Source organism: Manihot esculenta, chromosome 6 (assembly GCF_001659605.2).
Source record: "Manihot esculenta cultivar AM560-2 chromosome 6, M.esculenta_v8, whole genome shotgun sequence".
Taxonomy (NCBI): Eukaryota; Viridiplantae; Streptophyta; class Magnoliopsida; order Malpighiales; family Euphorbiaceae; genus Manihot; species Manihot esculenta.
This window is the reverse complement of record NC_035166.2, coordinates 2886281-2908905: the sequence shown is the minus strand read 5'-3', so window position 1 is coordinate 2908905 and position 22625 is coordinate 2886281. Positions and strand designations below refer to the sequence as shown.

Here is a 22625-nt window from a genome sequence, read left to right as displayed (position 1 = left end):
CGAGATTAGCACCTACTAATCTTCCAGTCACTTGAAACTGACTACGTCTTCCCAAGGTTAAGCTGTTTATCATCTCTAAGTCGGTCACCTCTTTTTCATAAACATGTTCAATAAGGTTAACATGTTCGATAAGTCAACTTATGCAAACTGTAATATTTGTTGGGATTGTGAATTTTTCTTTAATAAATTGCTTTGTCCTTGCTTACGAGGCAAGGAGTTGCTAATTTTCAATTTTTGGTAGTCCAAGAAAAATGGATTTTTGACTTTAATTCTATTGTTTTATGTCTACTTGGCATCTTTTGTTCACTTTTCAGAGATTCAGCTCTGTTAACAAACCAGCTTAGGCAATTCCATTTTGCATTTTAGATGTTATGTAAATTTGCTCATGTCATATCATTTATTTAGGGAACCTCTGATAACAAATATCATGTGGAGGAACCTGCTGATACAGGTAAATGATTTCTTGTTTATATTATTTTCAGGTACAAATGATAACTGTTATGAAATTCATAACAAGCATGTTTTCAGTAATTTTACTTGTATTTGAAAATTCAGGCAGCGTATCAGGTGACCGTGTTGCTTATTCTTAATTTCCGAGGAAAAAGTTTATTAGATTTGAAGCATGATAATGCTGAGTACGCAAACAAAGTGAAGAATACAATAATATTCAACTCATTTGTGCTGTGTCAGGTTAGTCCCTTGCTCTATAAATTAGCATATTCTTGAAGAATTTTGAGAGGAATTTTTTATTTTATTCCGATTGAATTGATCTTTACAAGGATTGAGTATTTATACATAAACAAAATCGACCTAAAAATATTTACAATAAAAATAAAATCCCTATAATCAAACCTAATTAGGATCCCAAAGATTTGAATCCTCCTAATTAGGAACCTTCTATGTTGGTCTTTAACACTCCCCCTCAAATTGGTGTATAGATATCACATATGTTCAACTTGTAAACCAAAGTGTGATAGGTCTTGTTGCTAAGTCCTTTGATAAACACATCAGCTAACTGTTCATCGGAAGTCACATGACCTAACCTCAAGTCATTATTAACTTCTCTTTAATGAAATGAAGTGTCGATCAATCTCTATGTGCTTCGTTGGGTCATGTTGAACCGGATTGTGAGCTATATTGATGGTAGCTTTGTTGTCACAGTACACATCGCTCTATATTCCGCCTTAGCACTTGATCGAACAATAATGTTTTGCTTTTTGTTTCTTCAAGTGACAAGGTTTTCTCTCTCAAGTATACAATAACCATTAGTCGGCCTTCTATCGTTAAGGATTCAGCCCAATCTGCATCTGTGAATGCATGTATGCGAAAGATAACCCTATTTAGAGAATAGGAGACATTTTTCAAGAACAGACTTCAAGTATCGCAAAATGCGAAAAACAGTTTGCATGTGAGACTCACGAGGATTATGCATAAACTGATTCCCTTCTTTGATATGACAACCTCGATTTACAGGAAATATTGCTGTTTTTCTATATTTTTAATTTTAAATTCTTGAGCCAAAAGCTTTTTTAGCCGAGTCATCTCTTCAGTATTATTTTCCGTCATTACTATGTTATCAACATAGATTATAAAAAGAATAATTTTACTCTTGTAATGTCTGATAAATAAATAGGGTATGGTCAGCATTGTTCTGTTGAGCCAAAAGCTTTTTTGGCTGAATCATCTCTTCAGTGTTAGATAGCCATAGGCAATTATAGCTCTGCTGAATTGATCAAACCAATCAAGTTTTGGGTGACTGCTTCAACTCATACAAAGCCTATTTTAGCCTGCACCATTTTTCTTGTGTTTTTTCATCAGCAAATCTTAGAGGGATTTCTATATATACTTCCTTCTTCAAGTCTCTGTGGAGGATGCCTTCTTCACATCAAATTGATGTAGACATCAACTTTCAAGTCTCATTTTTATCCAATCATTGCTCCCTTACAATTAGAATCTTTGAGAGCTTTCTTCCAATTCTGTAGGATAAACACAAAGGAAATAGATAAGGTAAATGCTCTATAGGATGGAGACAAAAAATTATGACAGTTAGAAATATAGTGTTTTGTGCAAAACCTAATTCATTTTCTTTGAGCAATTGGTTTATTTAGATCATCAATGGGTTCAAGATTTATGGATGACTCACTAGATGGAGAAGGAGAAGATTCACGACACTGACTAGGCTGCATAATGGCTTCTTTTGCTCTTTTTTTTTTGTCTCTTTTTGAGTATCTTCTTAAATCTAGTTTATCCAAATGCCCAATTTGGTTATTAATAGTCTCTCCTATATAGTAGTCTTCTCTAAAGTAAAACACTCTAGAGTTATAAAACTAGAAATTATCTCATTGTTCTCCCTCAAGAATTCAATTTTACAATCAAGTGTTTTGTTATTAATAGGAAAATAAGAAATATGAAGAACAAAGGATAGTTTGATATTTGGAGTACAAACAATAGAATAAGTTTTAGAGATAGGAGTGGAAGAACTATCTGCGATTCTGAAAGTGTCTTTTTGTAGACATGGAAGATAATTAAGGGAGTCTTCAGATGAGTCTATCATATGTCTATTTACACCAAAATCAATAATCCATGAAGCAGAACCAAGCAACGAAATAGAAGCATTATCAGAAGCCTTTACATTATTCATACAAGTCAATATCATTTTAAGAAAAATCACACTTTCTGTCAAAAATAGTGAAAAAAAACTCTTATTGGAAAAAGAATTAATGTTCACTGGCAAAAAAAGCACGGGTCAAAGTATCCTAAATAGGAAAAATTGAATGTAGATTCTAAAATTGAAAAAAAAACTATGATATCATGAAGAATTCTGAGAGGAATTTTTTTATTTTATTCCAATTGAATTATTTATATATAAAGAATTAATCTAAATTATGAATATTTACAATAAAAATAAAATCTCTATAATTAAGTCTAATTAGGAATCTTCTATGCTGGTCAATAATTCTAATGGTGATTTAAGGTTTATTTTTAAACTTTCAGTTCTCACATTCTCTACTACTTTAGAGTTTGTGCCCCCCTTCTCTCGCAGAGCAATGAGAAAAGACATATAATTGTAAAACGTATGCCACAATTATGCTAATTTTATTTCTTTTCATCTTATTTGGTTTGAACTTCTTAGAAATGCCTTATAAATAAGATGGATGATCGAAGGATTTTCTATTTTGTTTTGTAAGTGATAAATTTGCACCTCTTGATTGATTAAATTCTTGAATTTAGCCTAAGTTCATTAACTTTAGGGGAAAAAAAAAAGAAACTATATTTTTATGTGGACTTGCAGTGTACCTGGAGCTAGGTATAAATTACTTCCATCTCAAAGAAAAAGAGGATTTTCATAATATAGATTTTGGTACTTGTGGTTCATTGATAACTTCATAATTTAGTCGTTGAATAAAATTATGAATTTTTTTCAATGTAATATGAAATATTTAGTCCCTCTCAAAATCTTGTTCGTGTCTATGTAGTTCTTGCTATATGAGGTTTTTAGTAATCAAATATACCAATCTTGCTTCATATAATAGGTCTTATTTTCTTATGTGCGATTATGTAAAATATCTTCATGCGTAATTGATTATGACATAGAGATTGGCAAAATGTGATGAAGAGCTAATTGTTTGAACTGCAGATCTTCAATGAATTTAATGCCCGGAAGCCAGATGAAGTAAATATTTTTGAAGGAATCACAAAGAACCATCTCTTCATGGGGATAGTTGCAGTAACACTCATTCTTCAGGTATACTTCTAAATTCTCCAGTTTGTTAAGGCTTTTTGTATCTTCTGTGACCATTTATATTTACACCGATATTTTCTGTCCTGATGTTTTCTTGCAGATTATTATTATCGAGTTTATTGGGAAGTTTACCTCAACAGTAAAGCTTAATTGGAAGCAATGGTTGGTTTCTGTTGCTATTGGTTTCATCAGGTTGGTGATTGGAGTTGTTTCATGTATTTCTATGACATCTAGCACAGCAAATCTTAACTGTCCTTCAATTGGGATATTGGGGTCCAGGTCTGGTGCCCCTTTCTTGAGCCAGTACTGGAACAGGCTCCGAGCTGTCGGTTTGAGCCGTCATTTCAAACTGGAACCTGACCGATTCAAAAAACCTTTTTCTTCTCTTATTTTTGTTTTTTTTTCTGAAAAAATAAAAATTTATATTAGTTCTCTTACTAGGAACTAAATAGACAGTGTCTGATAAATCTATATCTTGTAGATTATCGTAATTCTTAGTAGAAACATTTTTTAACCAAAACTGTTTCAAACCATTACCGTCTGAACCATGAAGTCACCTGAACCGGAATCAGTAGTTCTGGCCCATCAGTGATGTTAGGCTTAGCAACTAGATTATTGTTATATAATTTGTGCTTGTCTAATGGGATCCCTTTTTTTTATTTTATGTTTTCTTTGTGCAGTTGGCCTCTTGCTTTTGTTGGCAAACTGATACCGGTTCCGGAGACTCCATTGCATAAGTTCTTTCTTAGATTTTCTCGGCATACAAATCCTCAAAGCACCGAAACTTGATATTTCAAGTGGTATATTTTCCTTAAATATACCGATATTTTGATGTTATTATTATTGTTATTATTATTATTATTATTTAATATCCTGACGTGGGTTTCAGGTTGATCAGAACAAGGCATGAGGATTTACAGCATTGCCTTTAAAACTTTCATATACGAAGTTAAAATACATAATTTAGATGTTTTGTTTTGTTTTTGTTTTTTTTTAAAGTCTCTATTTTGCGTTTATATAGAATGAGATACGAAATTATACGGATCTTTTACTTACAGTTGTTGATGAAGAAAAGGGAAAAGGGCAGCAATCCTGTTTTGAAGGAGTTTTGTGTTGTTTTATTCTTTACACGTCTGCTTTTCCCGAAAACTTTTTTGATGTTTTTTCAAACTTTATTTTATTTTTTTATTTTTTAGCTTGTGCTGGTGGATTGTGTTTGTACATGTATATTACTTTTGAAAGTAAATTAAGGATGTTACTGTGGATTATTACGCGGTGTGGGGATGGTTAAAACTTACAGCAAACATATTATATTCTCTGCTCGAATATTATTAATTTGATTATTATTTATGTTTAGAGAAATTTTTAATTGTAAATACTCGGATATGATTAATTTTTTGTGTGTTTCACGACGTGTGGAGCAGTCAAAATTTAGTTAAAAAAATATATTGTCAAAAGAAAATCAAGTTATTTGAATTTTTTTTTAATAAAAGAAGCCGTTTTGAATTTAATAAGATTAATTTAAATTAATACATTTTAGTTGTAAATTAAAATTAAATAATAAAAAAATAAATTATTTTATTAAAAAATATTTTCAGATAACGGAGCCTAAATTAGTATTACTGTTATTACGGGTTTTATTAAAATGAAGTAGCTATTTCTTGATGTAAGACCGTCTCTCGCCTATTCCCTCCCAGCCCATGGGTTCATCGTCAGGTCTTCAATACCACGCTCCCTCATCTCACCAAAATCCCTAGAGAGTTGAGGGAGATAGCAACAATAACACGAGGACTGGGGGTTTGATGTTGGTTTGTGCAATTGTGGTTATCTGGAGATATATTTTCAGATGTGATTGAGAGATGAATCTTGTAGTTTCGATTTTGGCGACCCATACTGCCCAACTGCTTTTGGTGTAACACATGTTTTGGAGCATCGCCAGAGAAATGGGAGTGAAGCAAATGAATTTTAAAATGTTTTTAATAATTAATTAAAATTTTTTTATTTTTATAAATGTGAGAGAAAAAAATAATTAAATAACATAATAAGTGCCATGTCAGCAAATATTATTTAAAAAAGGCTACTACAATTTTAAAAGGGATTTTGTATTATTCAAAATAACCATAATTAAAGATTAGGTAATTTGAGATACCATCAACATAATTTATCCCATTATTGACAACCCCAACCAAATTACATAGAAAATAAGAAAAGCCTGCTTGGTATAACAAACAAAAATCCATGAGGAATTCAAGTCCCTTTGTGTAAAACCATAAAAACCAAGTACCAAGAATGAACTGCAGATATTACAGTAACCCATGAAGGTTGTGATTAAGGCATTAAGTAGACTCACATTTTAAGATGATGATGAAGCAATAGGTGGAAATGATGCATAGCTTGCTCCACCGTGGGTGCATATCTGCCGCTACAATACGCGGGCGTTTCAAGACCCCTCTGAACGCCTTCACAAAGCATAACATCCTCCATCTGCACATCAACAATGAATGCTTAAAAAAAGAGCCTAATATTTTTACAAGAACTGATTGTAGCCTCTGTACCTGTACTCTCTCACTATCTTCTAGACTCTTCTCAATGAAAGCTTTGTCATCCTGAGGACGGATGTAAGATATTAATAGAGATGTATCATTAAAATTTATTCCTGACAAAAAGACATATCAACCATAATATTTATTTTAAAAAAAAAAAAAAAACATGATAAACTATCTGTCCCGAGTTTCAATTCCACCAACAAAGAATATAGCTTTATTATCCCAAGTTTTATTTTATCACAAAGTGTCCATTTACCTAAATTACATATTTACTATTTATTTAATTACTTAAATAATAATATTTTATTTATTTTATATTATAATCTATACATATCTAATAATATACAATATTGTTTATTAAAAATATAGCTTTATATAATATATATTTTCAATAAATCTTTAAAATTAATAAATATAGTTACTGATATATACATATTTGTATAAATAAAACAAAACCAACTTAAAGATCATGACAGCATTAATAAACTATAACTATAAACCATCTATGTTTAATTAGAATTTCTAAAAAAATCAGGTTAAATAATTTTTATAAAATTAACTACTTTTTGCCCTTTAGAGAAGCATATCATTTAGAAAAGCCTATTATTTTCTAATGAACTATTTTAGTATTTTATATTAAAAAAAATTATATGTTTTAATTATATAATTACTTAAATATAAATTCTGGATGAAGGAACCATTTGATAAAAAGGAAAACATAAAGGACATAATTACTTCAAACTGAAAAAGAAAACTAAATATTTCTCATATAAAACACAGGGACTGACTTGTGCTTTTTGACATACCTCATGGAGTAATTGTAATTTACGATAAATGTTAGAATTAGTTAACTTGACAATGTACCTTGTGAGAACCTTCAATAAAGTAGTCAAATATAACTTGGCATTTGGTGGGTCCTAGTGGGACCACAAGGTTGGTATCCATCCAAGGTCCATACCTGTAAGACCCATAAATGATTCAACGTCTAAAACAGAAGGAAACTATAAATAAATCAATCATTACATCTTGAACTTAACCATCAACCTGTTGATCATAAAATTAGGATAAATGAAAGCATATAAAGCTTTTGATCCAAGCCGCCCAAAATCCTCTTCACTTCCAGTTGAACCACCTTCACACCTTTGGATACTGACCTTTTCATACATCTATCTCAAAAATGGCAGTGATTTTGGTCAACCAATGAATATGTCAAAAATATGATGTTTTTATAACAGTCTCAAACTTTGATTTTATTTCAATAAGATTGCTTCTGCTAAGACATTCAGCCAAAGTTATACACCAATCAAATACATCTATCAGTCTGATCATATAATTTATGTATCATCTTCCAAATTACAAAAGTTACAAAAGATATAAGATTGGTCCGACCTCTACTCGACTCCGAAGCTGGTGATTATCATATCAAAATATGATTTATATTTTATTAAAATCTAGCACTGATGAACTATCAAATGAATTAAATTTGGATAACTTTAAAATGATACAAAATGAAATTTAGCGACAACATTGAAATTGGAGATTAAGTTAAATGACCATAATCAAGTGCTACTAGTGATAAAACTAAAACATATATATCCAAGAATGATAAGGAAGCATGAGATGCATACTATGGTGGAGTAAGAATCAAGCTTCAAACCAGATGCCAGAGCTTTATGTGCATGCGGGACGTGGTAGCCACCATCTAAGTAATTATCGCAGAACACCTGAAAGGAGGAAGGAGAATCAGCAGTCCACGAAATCAAATTACACAAATGCAATATATGGTCTCTGTGTCTGAAGTCCAATGTAGAGTGAGCTTATTGCCAAGGATGATGTGACAGCCCAGCCCAAATGGACCCAAATAATTTTTCAATCCATTTTCTACTCCGATCAAAATGGTTAATCCAAATTATTTAGTAGTTTCTAACCAACAATTATATATTTCTACAAATTTGCTTATGTTGCTGATGTGGAATTGTAATTCCCAGCTGAAGGGGGACGTCACAAATGATGACTAGGTGAATTAATTCATTGCAAGAGATCTCATTCACCTTGCATAAAAAGTAACAAAATCAGATGCCAAAAATGAGGAGGATACTTATATTTAAGCATCTTACCTTCCAGTTACATTCAATATCGTATACACGTCTACAAACATAACTCAAAGAAGAATCAACTCCATTGGTTTTGAGTGCATCAGAACAGCTACCAAGCCATTCACTTTCCACCATATTGCCATCAACTTCTTGATGAGTTGAACTCTCTTTGCCTACATTGAGAAGAACAAATGGCCCCCAAGTAGCTACATTTAGTGGAATAAGCCCAAACTCCTATACTCCAAGGCAGGAGAAATTAACTAAATTATTCATTGATTCTAAAATTGCCATATATTAGTGGAAAATGATTACTATTATAACATTTCAGCATACATTTACTTTGAAATTTTGCATCCCAGTTATTCTTGTCGCTTTAAGAAGTCCTCCATCTAGACCATAAGTCCAAGCCTGCACAAAATAATTGCATACATTAAAAAAAAATCATGAAATAGCTTGTCATAAGAATAGTAATGCTAAAACTTCAGTATATATATATGTGGAAAAGTAACTCAATTCCTTTGGTTATGAATTCTATATATCTGAGTTATGGTTTAATGGGGGGAAAATGAAATGGAAAGGACATGAGATGTTGCCTATAGTAACTTCTTAAATTCTGGAGACATGTAAAGTTGTGAATAGTCATATATCATGGACTAGTGAAGAACATAAAACTTGGCTGGGAGGAAAAGTAATGTATGATAGTATAGAAAATTCATTTTTTTTACTACCACTTTCCACTCACTACAAGAAAATTACGATTTCCTAACGGATTTTACTAACGGATTTTCATCCGTTATTAATTTTAACGGATTTACTAACGGATTTGAAAATTCATTAGTAAATCTTAATGTAAAAAATTTTGTGTAAAAATTTACCAATGGATTTGAAATCCGTTGGTAACCTATTAGTATTACTAACGGATTTCAAAATCCGTTGGTAATTTATAAATATATAAAATAAGTAGTGTTAAAATTTACTAACGGACTTAAAATCTGTTGGTAATTCACTAACGAATTTTAATCTGTTAGTAAATTTAAAAAAGTGTTTAAATTACTAACGGGCTCTAAATCCGTTAGTAATGTGTTCAAAAAATTACTAACGGATTTGAAAATCCGTTAATAAATTTTATCATTTAATTAGTGAGAAAAAAATGTTGAATCAACGAACGGATGTCATCCGTTAGTAAATCCGTTGGTAAATTTAAAATAACATCTCGTATAAAATTTTTGCGTTCGTTTTAAAAACCCACATTTTTTTTGTTACTAACGGATTTCAAATCCGTTAGTAATTCTTGGAGGGAAAAAAGCCCACTTTTATTTTCAAAATTTAGTAACGGATTCAAATTCATTAGTAAATCCGTTAGTAATCCGCATTTATAAATATAACACCACCTCTTCTCCTTTTATCATTCATTCATTTTATCATTTTTATTTCTTCCATTTTCTTTCCCTTTCTCTCATTTTCTTTCTTTTTCTATTACTTTCTTTCATTTCACTTTCTTATTTCATTTTTTTTTCTCATTTTTTTTTCTATTATTTTCCTTCCATCTCTTATTCTTTTTTATCTCATTCTCTTCCCTCTTCTATTATTTTCTTTATTTTCCTCCATAATTTTCCTTTCACTTTCTCCATTTTCTTGTCCATTATTTTCTTTCCTTTCCTCTCTTATTTTTCATTTTCTCTATAATTATCTCATTTTTTTCATCTCATTTTTTTCTATTATTTTCCTTTCATCTCTTATCCTTTTTTTATCTCACTCTCTTCCTCTTCTATTATTTTCTTTATTTTTCTCCATAATTTTCCTTTCACTTTCTCCATTTTCTTTCCCATTATTTTCTTCCCTTTCTTCTCTTATTCTTCATTTCTCTATAATTATCATTCATATTATTTCCTCTCATATTATTTTCTCCTATCATTTTCTTTCTATCTATATTTTTTCTCTTAGTTTCTCTTCATTTATTTTCTTCTCTAATCATTTTCTCTTTTTTTTCCTCATTTTTCCAATCATCTTTTAACTCTACTCTCATTCTTCCTTCTTTGTCATAATTTTTATTTTTCTATCATTTTTTTTTCTTTTCTCTTTTTCCTTTCTTTTTTTTTTTATCATTTACTCTTCTCTTATTTCCACTTTCTATATATTTCTAATAAATATTGGACATAAATTAAAAATTTAGTAACAATAATAATATAATTTTAAATCTTATTGAATTAATAAAAAATAATATTAATAATAAAATTTATTATTTAGTCGAAATAATAATTATTTTAAAATTATTTAAATTTTCAATAGATTTACTAACGAATTTCAATCCGTTGGTAATTTACTATCGGATTTACCAACGGATTTAAATCTGTTAGTAAATTATTTTTCTATCAATTTACTAACGGATTTAAAATCCGTTAGTAATAATAATGGAAATTCCGTTAGTAAATTCGTTAGTAAAAATTTACCAACAAGTTTTTTAACAACGGATCATAATCCGTTAGTATTAACCGCTGCTCTCGCATCCTCAACGGATTCATCTTCCCTTTTCATTGTCGATCGTTGTTGCCCATAAATTGAAGCACAAAAAGACTCAAATCCAGAATCGCAGCTCATTCTCGTGTTTCAACATCCTCATCATTGCAGCATTCGTTGACTCCAGCATCGCAGAGTCCGTCGACCCCAAAATTGCAGCGTCTGTCGACCCCAGCAGCATCGCTGCATCCATCAACCCCAGCAGCATCGCAGCATCCATCAACCCCAGCAGCATCGCAGCGTCCGTCCACCCAAGCATCGAAGCGTCTTTGTTCGTCGACCCCAGCATCGAAGCGTCTTTGTCCGTCGACCCCAGCATCGCAACGTTTGTCGTCGACCCTGACGCGATGTGGGATGAAAGGACCAGTTTGATAATTTTTTTTGAGAAATTTATAATTTAGTCACAGAGTATTGTCATTATTAACAAGTCAGTCCCTGCATTTTTAAAAACCTATTAAAACGTTATTATCTTTTCTCTCCGTCAACGAAATAGTCCTTCCGCCTATTTCTGCCGTTAAAAATATAGCAAATACCAAATTACCCTCTCTCTTCTCCTCCTTCTCCTTCTTCGATTCTTCCTCTTCTTCTCCTTCTTTTTCTTCTTCGGTTTTTCTTTTTCTTTTTCTTCTCCTTCTTCTTTCTCTTCTTCTTTTTTTTTTCTTCTTTTTTCTTCGTCTTCATCATCATCTTCATCTTCATTTTCTTCTTCTTCTTTTTCTTCTTCTTTTTCTTCTTCTTTTTTAAGAGGAGGGACTATTTTGTTGACGGGGAGAAACGATAAGGACATTTTAATAGATTTGAGAAAAGATAAAGACGTTTTAATAGATCTGAAAAAAGATAAGAACGTTTTAATAGATTTCTGAAAATGTAGAGACTGACTTGTTAATAATGACAATATCCAGGGGCTAAATAAAAGATTTTATTTGAGGGCATAATTGGGTTTTAAAAATTTTTTCTTTTATTCCTCATCTATTTTTAACGGAAAAGAGAAGAGAACGAAAGGACTATTTCGTTGACAGAGAGAAAAGACAAGAACTTTTAATAGATTTCTAAAAATGCAGAGACTGACTTGTTAATAATAGCAATATCCAGGGACTAAATAATAAATCTCCTTGTTTTTTTAGATTGGATGAGAGGATCAGAAAGAGGAAGAGGGAGAGGGAGAGGGAGAGGGAGAATGGTTTCTGCATTTAGGAACTAGGTGAAAGTATGTAAGACTTTTCATGTTAAAGGTTATTAAAAGAAGAATGATGTAATAGTTGTATTTTGAAAACACAAAGGACATTTTAATTGGAGCTAAGAATTATAAGGACTAACTAATGAATTTTATTAAAATTCAGGGACCAAATAGTAAATTTCCAAGAAATATTATTTTGTATATAGAATGAAAGATAATTATTAGTTTGAGCTCAAAAAATTCATAGGATGGTTCCAAAATCTACCCTACATTATCTAAAGCTATTCACATCACTTCCACAAAGAGATTCTGAAACTCATCCACCAGACCTCCAATCCTACTATCAATGTCCCTGACATGATAGCTGTATCATTCTCCCTACAAAACTCTTGTGATCCCTCTTATACAGTTTCTAATGCACATTAAACATGCGGACTAAAACCTTACTAAAATCACTTCAATCCCAGTAGCACTCTTGCAAGAACACCTTATGGTCAAGAACATAGGAAATGTTAAGGTATAGCACCAGTTTGGGATGAATTTAAGTTGCCCTATGCTATGGTGGAGTGGCATTTCCTAATGCTTTTGAGAAGCATGATCACATCAAAGAAATCCATCATAGGTGTAATATTTTGTATCTCTTGTATTAGAAACCTTTGGATGAAAACAAGTTCTGCAAGTCAGGTGCTTCTCAGGCTTAACAGATCATGAAATTCATATGAGAGAAGTGTTGGAAATTTTCTTTGAAAGTAAATCTGGTTATGAATGTTGTGTTCAAATGATAATACTCAAGTTAATAGAACACATACTTGTCCTACAAATTCTAATGTCCTTAAAGTCTGCTAAAAATAGAGCTGGTTTTGTTTGCAAGTATTGTTAGGTGCAAAGTTTAATATTTCCTACAGCTTTAACCCTAATCCCTTGTGTAGATATATTGGATTCCATTGGCTAAGTTGTTGTGTTATGCAAATCGCCTATTGATAATCGCGCAAATAAAGTTGATTGAATGCATCACTCGAATAAAGTTGATTGAATGCATCACTCGCATAGTACCCACCATGCAAACTTAGCAACCCACAATCAACTGTTGCATCATCCAGCTAGTCTGTTTTCAATTGATGATTTCAATTTTCAAGTCAAATGGAAATCTCAAAAAGCTTTCTCAAAGTTCAACTGGATGAAGAAGAATGTTATGAAGATTAAGTAAAAATTTAGTTTAACTCCCTATATCAAAAACTTCCCCAAGAATTGCCAATGGAAGAGAACATTTTTGGTTCCATTAGGTATCAAAACCACAATCAGACAAGACAGCCAATTAATCTATGGACTGAGAGAAAGAAAAAATCAAGTATCACAGTGGCACATACTAACATTGCTCCCAACAGTTGAGTTAGAATTCATCTATTGAATTAATTCACTACAGAAGCAACATTAGAAAATTTAGCAACTAAGCTCTGTTTCAGAATCTAGGTGCCACTGCTATGCTAACAAACCATGGTCCACAGTAAATGTCCTAATCTTGTCCATCTTCGAAGTGGACTGCTTTATGCATGTCTTCTTGTTGGCTTAGAGAACAAATGCCTAAGCTAACTGGTCACTCATCACTTAATGATTCACTAGTGATATTATTTTGGTTTACCCTTCACATAAAAGCTGTTCCCAAGCAAGAAGGGAGCGTTTACCTATGATATAAATTTGTGAATTATACTCTTCATCAACCAAAATGGTGTGACACAAAGCATTATAATTCCAAAATTGCATGAAGAGGAACCAAATAAACTCACATGATAAGGGCATACAAAGCAAGACTTTTTCCCACTTCCTGATGCAAGAAGAGAGCCGTGATGGCGACAAACATTGTGGAAGGCATGAAGTTTGCCATCATTATCTCTACACACAAGAAATTCTACATTTCCCAGTCTGCCAGAGTTGATACTCCATTAGGTTCTCAGGAAAGAAAAAAAAGAAAAAGAAAAAAAGGAAAATGATTGGTTGGATATGACATCCCTTGTATGCATTTCAACCAATCTTTTTTTCCTTTTCTTCTTCTAATAACCAAATTGGAGGCCGCAAGATTAGCAACATTCAAATGACAGCATATTGAAAAAAGCAAGAGAAAAAAAAAAAACCAACTTTGCTACCAATATAAATGTACCTTCCTGTGAAAAAGTCACCAGGATCCTTTACCTGCTCAGTATATCCTGAAATTCAACATACAACCCACAAATTGATCACCAAGATTCTGATATGTGTGATGTATGCTAATTGATAATAGTTGAAGCCTCTACTTTATGCATAATGAAAAAGGAATTTACTATTTAGTCCCTGTACTTTAGTATAACTGACTACTTTGTCTCTCTATTTTCAAAAATATAATAAATGGCTCCTATCCTTTTTAAACCCTTAACTATATAGTCCTTCCGTCTATTTAAAACCTTAGTATGTAACTTTCTTTCTAATTAGTATTTGTAATTTCAAAATGTAACTATTTTGTGCCTATAATTGATAATATTTGAAGCCTCTACTTTATGCATAATGAAAATAAAATTTACTATTTAGTCCTTGCGGTTTACTGTAATGGACTACTTAGTCTTTCTATTTTCAAAAATACAATAAATGGCCCCTATCCTTTTTAAACCATTAATTATATAGTCCTTCCATCTATTTAAAATCTTAGTATGTACCTTTCTTTCTAATTAGTATTTGTAATTTCAAAATATAACTATTTAGTGCCAATAATTTCCAAATCACAACTATTTATTTCTTGCAATAGATGAAAAGATTGTATAGTTAATGTTTTGAAAATATAGGGACTATGTAGTATGTTTTCAAAAATTGAGGGACTAAATATTAATTTTCCCTGATGAAAACACCTGGGAAACCCAAGCTAGTAATTCAATTTAGTCTTAAATTGCAGTTGATAAAATCATACCAAATTATCAAATTCCTCGTGTTATTACATTTTCTAAGCAACTTGACAGACTTTTTCCAAAAAAATAAGTAATACTAATAACTAACCAACAGCCTGCCAGCCTCCATAGAAGACACGATGGAGCTCATACTCATAAAATGAAGGATCTGTATACCAAGAGCTGGGTGGAGTCAGGGCTTTCTCAATCGGAATGCGAGGATCAAATTCATCCACGAGTTTCTGATAGTGAGAATCGCGAGAGATTGGATTAAGAACACAGCAAGAGACCTTGAAATGCAGACGTTGAGCAAGAATTGGAGTATGATTTTTAGATTGAAAGCGGCGACCGTTGATAAGCTTAAAAGGGATCAGAGCGGTGGCGATGGCCATGGTCTTTGCTTCGACGGTTGCTTGCAAATAAACTACATGCTTCAGTTCTCCCTTTTTTGACAAAAAAAAAAAGCGTTATATATATATATGAAAATTATTATCAGTTTATTTTTAAAATTTTATTTTAAAATTATGAAATCGAAGTATTTAATTATTCTATTAAAAAAATAATTAATTTTTTTATAAAATGATTAAAAAAATTGAATTTCAAAATTATAATATTATTTTAATTGAATAATTTTAAAATATTATTTTTATTTATCCCACCCTAAATTTATTTGTATGAGCATTTTAAAATCAGTCACGTTGAATTATTTTATAAAATTAAATTCGTTAATTTTACCGTTAAAAAATATTTAATTTTTTAAAATATTTATATTTTTTTAATTTTTAAAATTTAAACTATAAATTTTTTTTATGTCTTATAATTTAAATATCTCATCCTATCGTCTCTTTCACTAAAGCAAAACTAATGATTTTTTAATAAAAAATAAAATACAATTTAATTTTATAAAATATAAAATATTTTAAATAGCAATAAATTAATAAATATTTTCAAAAATATATAAAGTTTTATTTTTACTATTTAATTTTTATATTATCACAAAATTCATTAATTAATTTTTTAAAATTTAAAAATTATATTAAAATATTTTTAATGTTTTAAAAATATATTAATTAATTATTTATTAATTTTAACAGCTAAATACTTTACTATTTAACTGTTTTAATATAAAAAAAAATTATTAGTCAATTCTTTCATTTTATGAAAAATTTTTATTAATTATATTTTTCATATTAAATATATTTTAAATTTTTTATTATATTTAATAATTAAAATTAATGAAAAAATTAATTAATAAATTTTAACAAATTTACAAATATTTTATTATATTTAATAATTTGTCTATATTATGTAAATTAAATAATAATTTTCTTTTTATTTTTTATGAGTTATCTGAAAATTTTATATATATATGTTTAAATTTTCCTATTACTTATTAATTTAGAATCTAATTTACTGTACATTTTAATTATATAAATTAAATTATTAACATATATGGCTAGCATGAAATAAATTAAATTTATAAAATCTGGAACGCAATTGAAAAAAAAAGAATGAAGGTTTGAACCCAAAATCAAGCTAACGAGTCCTCGAGATGTCTGGGCATTTTTGTGATTATCCTAGGAAAGTACGTTCACTTTACGGACAACACAACCGACATCAAACCAACTCGATTAGTAATTGCTTGTCGTGTGACGTGTTTTTATACATCCACATTGTCGTTGTGTAACAGTAGAGCATTTGGTTTGATTTAAAATTAAATTAAATTAAATAAATAAAAATTAAATTTTAATATTTATAAAAATAACTTAAATTAATTTTAAATAAAAATTTATTAAAATTAAATTAATTTTAAATAAAAATTTATTAAAATTAAATTAATTGAACTATTAATAATTTTTTTTATACTTTATTTTTAATATTTAAAATTTATTTAAAATATTTCAATATTAATTATAATTTAATTTTTTTATATTATTAAAAATAATATTTTATTATTCATTAATTAATTTAATTCAATTTTATTAATTTTTATTGATTAAAATTAAATAAAATTAAAATATAAAATTTTAAAAATAAAAATTTAACTAAATAAAAAAATTAAAAATTAAATTAAAATTTTAAATTAATTTAATTTAATTAATTTTTTCAATTTAAACTAAATACTATTCACGCTCACTGCATGCCCAAACACAGCAATTCCTTCACCCTTTTCGACCTCTATAAAACGGCGTCGCTTTCATCTAGTGTGAATTTAAAATATAAATTCATTTTTTTATAAAAAATCTCAAATTAAACCCAATTTTGGATCTGTAGCGCACGAATTACATCTACCATCTGCTTCTGCCTCTTGTCCATATCACATCTCTGCTTTTTGTTATCGCACACGTAGGTGCACACGTGTATGATTTAGAATATCTAATAATTTATAATTTTTATAATATAATTAAAATTGAAACATTAAATTATTTGATTGTGATGGAAAATATTAAAAAACTATTTCTCTTTTTTTTTTGGGTGATTTACGATTTAGTCCTTGGGTATTGCCATTATTAACGAGTCAGTCCCTGTATTTTTAGAAATCTATTAAAACGTATTTATCTTTTCTCTCCGTCAACGAAATAGTCCTTCTGTCTATTTTTGCCGTTAAAAATGTAGTAAAAGACCAAATTGCCCTCCTTCTTTTCCTCTTTCTCCTCCTTCTCCTTCTTCTTCATCGATTCTTCCTCCTTCTTCTTCGATTCTTCACTTCTACTTCTGCTTCTGCTTTTTCTTCACTTCTGCTTCTTCTCCTTCTTCTTCTTCTTCTCCTCCATCATCATCATCATCATCTTCTTCTCTTTTTTTTTTCTTCTTTTTTGAATGAGGAGGAGGAGGAGGAGGAGGAGAGAGGAGGAGGAGGTGGAGAGAGGAGGAGGAGGAGGAGGAAGATGATGATGATGATGATGATGATGATGATGATGATGATGATGATGATGAGGAGGAGGAGGAGGAGGAGGAGGAGGATGATGATGAGGAGGAGGAGGAGGAGGAGGAGAGAGGAGGAGGAGGTGGGAGGAGGAGGAGGTGGAGAGAGGAGGAGGAGGAGGAGAGAGGAAGGACTATTTCGTTGACGAAAATAAACGATAAGGACGTTTTAATAGATGTGAGAAAACATAGGGACTATTTCGTTGACGAAAAGAATCGATAAGGACGTTTTAATTGATGTGAGAAATATAGGGACTATTTCGTTGACGAAAAGAAACGATAAGGACTAAATAAAATGTTTTATTTAAGGGTAAAATTGGAATTTAAAAATTTTCTCTCTCATCCTTTATCTAATTTTAATGGAAAAAAGGACGGAAGGACTATTTCGTTGACGGAAAAGAAAATATAAGGACGTTTTAATAGGTTTCTAAAAATACAGGGACTGACTTGTTAATAATGGCAATACCCAGGGACTAAATCGTAAATTACCCTTTTTTTTTTAATGTTTGAAGTACTCAACAGAATTTATAGGTGAAAAATATTTTTCTAATATAATAAAAAATTAAATTATGTTTTTAAATTTTTTTAATTTTTATTTATTTGTAAAAATAATTTATATGTAAAAAATATTTTTATTGAAAAATATTTTTTAAAATAAGTTATTTTTATTATTTGACTGTAATATTAAAACTATATGATATTAAAAATTTATATATAATGTGTTATTACAATTCTCAAAATACAGAAATTTATATTTATTTTTTTAAAAGAAATCTATTTTTCTTAAAAATAATTAATTTTTTATTTTAGTAATAAAATATTTTCCATTTTTTTAAATAAGTTAAATATTAAAAAACATTCTCCGTAAAACTATATATAAATTTATTGGTGTCCATTATTTTTTTTTAACACTACAATTAAATAATAAAAATAAATTATACTCTTAAAAATATTATAAAGAATATTTTTATAAGAAATAGTTTTCTTTTATAAATTAATTATTTTCCATAAGTTAAGAATTTTTTTATTTTTTTATTTTTTTATCATGAAATATTGTTTATTCTGTAGATGATATTGATTGTGTTCTGTAGATGATATTAAACAATCAAGATAGAAATTCTTTTTGAGATATATATCTTCTGGACCTTTCAATAAATGAGATTGAGAAATGTATGGTCATACTCAAATAAATTGATAGTGTAATCAATATTATTTGGTTTTATCAGTCTACTTAGAGATCGAAAAATTATAAGTTTGAATTTTATAAGTTTGACATTGACTATAATTTATGTTCAAACTAAACATCGTGTGACAAAGAGATTAACACATGTTCTGTTTATTAGACTTTATTGGACTATCGATTCTCATATTAATTGGATAGTCATAATGTCTTGCTAGAGACCGCTTATGATTTATAGGTCTTATGGGACTGAAGTTATTGCCAATTAATATGAGCCTATTAAATCACACACAAAAGAATGTTACTGATGTGCTATGTCATATTAATGGGCTAAAAGCACGTTAGTGTAATTAATAATTATAAAGATGTTATTATTATTAATATTATTTATTTATTATTATCATATAATAATATTTAAAAGATCTGCAGTCTATCTATAACTGTTACAGATAAATAATTTTTTGTTTTCGCTTTGAAAAATGACCTATCACATAGATATTTGAGTATCTGCGAGATTGTGATAGTTGGTTATAAATACTAACTCTTTTACGAAAAAAAAGTGTGAGAGAACAAAAAGACTAAAAAAAATGAATAAAAGACCTTTTTTTGAATTGTGGGAGTAGGTTTTTTTGAGTGATCGTTTTCTGAATTGCAGATTGGGGAGCACATAGCTTATCCATCCATTGAGAGAGCTAGCACTCTAGACAGAAACGTTCCTGTAGATACCATTGATGGTGTTTATTTCGGAAGCAGCACCATTAGTCTGAAACGGTCTCTTTCATCAAGTCTAAAATGTTAGTCTCTTATCCTTCCTTTCGCATTAAACGAAGCACTCGGATCTTGAAAGGGGAAACATAGATTTTTATTTTCCGCTGCGTAGTTTTGGATTGCAATAATCTCTGGGTTTCCTTACATTGGGCTCCTCCTCCCAAATCCGCTATAAATAGAGAGACCATCATCCTCAAAGAGAAGAAAGAAGAAGATCAAGTCTCAATTTGTAGAAACTCTGTCAAGACTATAAGTTACCAGCCCTGCAGAACTTTCACTCATGTTTTAGACTATTAAATCTATAAGTCCTTCCTCTCTAAATCGAAGAGGTATTCTCTACCAATTCAAGAATAAACTTTTTCAACCCCTTGAGTCACAAGTGTCAAAGAAAAGAATATACCAGCTCTATAGAACTTCCACCTAAGTTTTAAAACTATCAAATCTATAAGTTCTTTTTCTCCAAACTAAAGAGGTCTTCTTTATCGATTTAAGAATAAGCTTTTCAAGTCCTTGAATCACACAAGTCAAAGGAAGAAAATCAAAGGATCGAGATTTTTACCTTAAGAAATTCATTTTTGTAGATCGAACTTCATTCTTTTATTAAATTGATATTTATTCATATTTTTCTTATCTTTAATTTCAGACATGAAATTTATGTGTACAAATTTCTAGCACGCTCAGTAGGATCTCACTTCCTTTCATCTCTTTCCTTTATGAAGAATCAAGAATCAACTTCCATGGCTTCACAAGGAAATACACTAACTACTACACAAAATTCAAGTGAGAAGTCATCTGGAATCGTTTAGGCTTATGAAAAATCCAAGAAATCTAATACCATGACTATCATGATGACTAACACAACCACTCTAGAGGAGCAAATCGTCAAAATGGGTAAACTTTTGAAAATATTGGTTGACTCGATCAAAGAGAAAGATAATCAGTTACTTATTTAATGAGAAAGATGGACAAGTTGACTGAGAAAGGACCAATAGCCATCAAGGAACCTCAAACCCAAAGTCAAAAAGAAGGCGTGGAGAGTTCTATTGTCGTTACTACAAAAAGCTTGCAAGTTATTATTGGTGGCTCGATTTCTTCAAACCAACTCAAGGATATCATCAAGGAGGTCATCAATAATCAAGTTGAAAGTATCACCCAACCTTCCTACACATATGCTAAGCTTTACACTCAAAGGGTTGACCTCATGAAGATGTCTGCTAACTATCAGCTCCCAAAATTTCAACAGTTTGATGGTAAAAGCAATCCGAGACAACATATGGCCCATTTTGTGGAAATCTGCAATAATGCTAGTATTGAAAGAGATCCCATAGTCAAGCAGTTTGTTCGATTATTGAAAGGAAATACCTTTGATTAGTATACTGACTTGGAGCTAAACACTACTGACAGTTGGGAGCAACTTAAACAGGAATTCCTCAATCGCTTTACAGTACATGTCGAGTTGTTAACATGATTGAGCTCACAAATACCCATCAATGAGCAAAAGAACTTATAATTGATTACATTCATAAGTGGATAAACTTAAGTCTTAACTGTTAAGATTGCCACTTAAAAATGTCCTCTTTGGATATGTGTATATAAGGCATGTATTAGGGGTTGAGTTACATTCTTCAAGGTAACAAGCCTAAAACTTTTGAAGAATTGGCTACTTATGCTCATGACATAGAGCTTAGAACTGTTATAGTAGAAAGACAAGTATTTTCAATACAAGAACCCGAGAAAGCTAAGAAGAAGTATGAGTTTTGCAAAGAGGGTAAAGCTCCTTCAAAAGTTGAAAAAAGTATAATCTATGGCTATCGGTACAACACCATTTAAGTTTTCTACCAATGCTAAGTCATAATAGAAGAAAGAAGAAAATGGTACTACCAAGAATTATAGTAGAAAGAAAAGCACCTTGAAAGAAAGACAGGAGAAACAATATCCTTTCTCTGATTCTAGTACACTAGGAATATTGGATGATTTGCTGCAAGCTAACCTCATTGAATTGCCAGAGATGAAACGTCCAGAAGAGGCTAACTGTGTGAATAATCCAAGCTATTATAGGTATCATTGATTGATTAGTCATCCTGTATAAAAGTGCTTCAACTTGAAAGACAAGATTATGGAGCTACATGCATGAGGAAAAGCCACTTTTAACGAAGAAGCTGCAACTTCAAATATGATTATCATTGAAAAGATCAATCGCATGTGGACGTACCTGTCATGATATTAAAATTTGGATCTTTTAAACCAATTCAAATCTTGAGCAATACATCTCTGTCTCAGACCTTATCTCAACTCGAGGATAACAACCAATCACATATTGAGGGAATTAGACTAAGACACAATAAAAAGGAGGTAGAATTTAGGCTCTTATTACTCACAAAATGAGTAAAAAGAAGAGAGGATCATTGCGAGTGTAAACCCAACTAAATCCAGAATGGTGAAGATGCCTACAAAGAAAGCAATGTCCCAGAAGGGAGAGAAGAAACTGAATCAATGCATGACTAAGAATGGTTTCACACAAAAGCCATTATTCCTTATGGCTTTAAGGGAATTTCTTTCAAAAGTATTAACTGAACCTGAACCTGAACCAATAATCTTTCCATGCTATCATATCAATGAAACAAATAACTTCAAGACTGGAATGCATGTTGGATCCACCAATGGTAGATTTCAACAGAAGTACTACGCATGAAGTTTGCAGTGCTTTTGGCCCACATGAGCTAAAACTATGAATTGCTCTCCCTTTAAAAAAAATTTCTATGAAC

At 30.4% G+C, this 22625-nt stretch overlaps 2 protein-coding genes across 14 annotated transcripts in view; one reads left to right on the top strand and one right to left on the bottom strand.

Annotated features, from left to right (window-relative positions):
• The window catches only part of LOC110618156 (calcium-transporting ATPase 10, plasma membrane-type), a 51123-nt gene extending 46113 nt beyond the window's left edge, over window positions 1-5010 (top strand). For all 11 annotated transcript variants that reach the window (XM_021761227.2, XM_043957274.1, XM_043957269.1 and 8 more), the window contains 6 exons: window positions 406-451; window positions 556-690; window positions 3638-3745; window positions 3843-3934; window positions 4423-4542; window positions 4632-5010. In XM_021761227.2, the coding sequence (XP_021616919.1) occupies window positions 406-451; window positions 556-690; window positions 3638-3745; window positions 3843-3934; window positions 4423-4531 (490 nt within the window). In that variant the 3' untranslated portion in view covers window positions 4532-4542; window positions 4632-5010. The remainder of the gene's footprint in view (window positions 1-405; window positions 452-555; window positions 691-3637; window positions 3746-3842; window positions 3935-4422; window positions 4543-4631) is intronic.
• An 813-nt stretch (window positions 5011-5823) lies between these two features.
• Window positions 5824-15434, bottom strand: LOC110618115 (choline monooxygenase, chloroplastic). Of its 3 annotated transcripts, XM_021761169.2 has the most exons (11): window positions 15097-15434; window positions 14234-14279; window positions 13863-13998; window positions 8718-8792; window positions 8406-8618; window positions 7917-8012; window positions 7333-7454; window positions 7153-7246; window positions 6298-6348; window positions 6050-6226; window positions 5824-5957 (listed from the first exon to the last, which is right to left on the bottom strand). In XM_021761169.2, exons 1-10 carry the CDS (start codon window positions 15377-15379, stop codon window positions 6089-6091), a joined length of 1254 nt encoding a protein of 417 aa, XP_021616861.1. In that variant the 5' UTR covers window positions 15380-15434; the 3' UTR covers window positions 5824-5957; window positions 6050-6088. The 3 variants fall into 3 exon arrangements, with proteins under 3 accessions (XP_021616861.1, XP_021616860.1, XP_021616862.1); XM_021761168.2 differs by having other exon boundaries at window positions 5925-6226; XM_021761170.2 differs by having other exon boundaries at window positions 5925-6226; window positions 8724-8792.
• Window positions 15435-22625: the final 7191 nt, after the last annotated feature.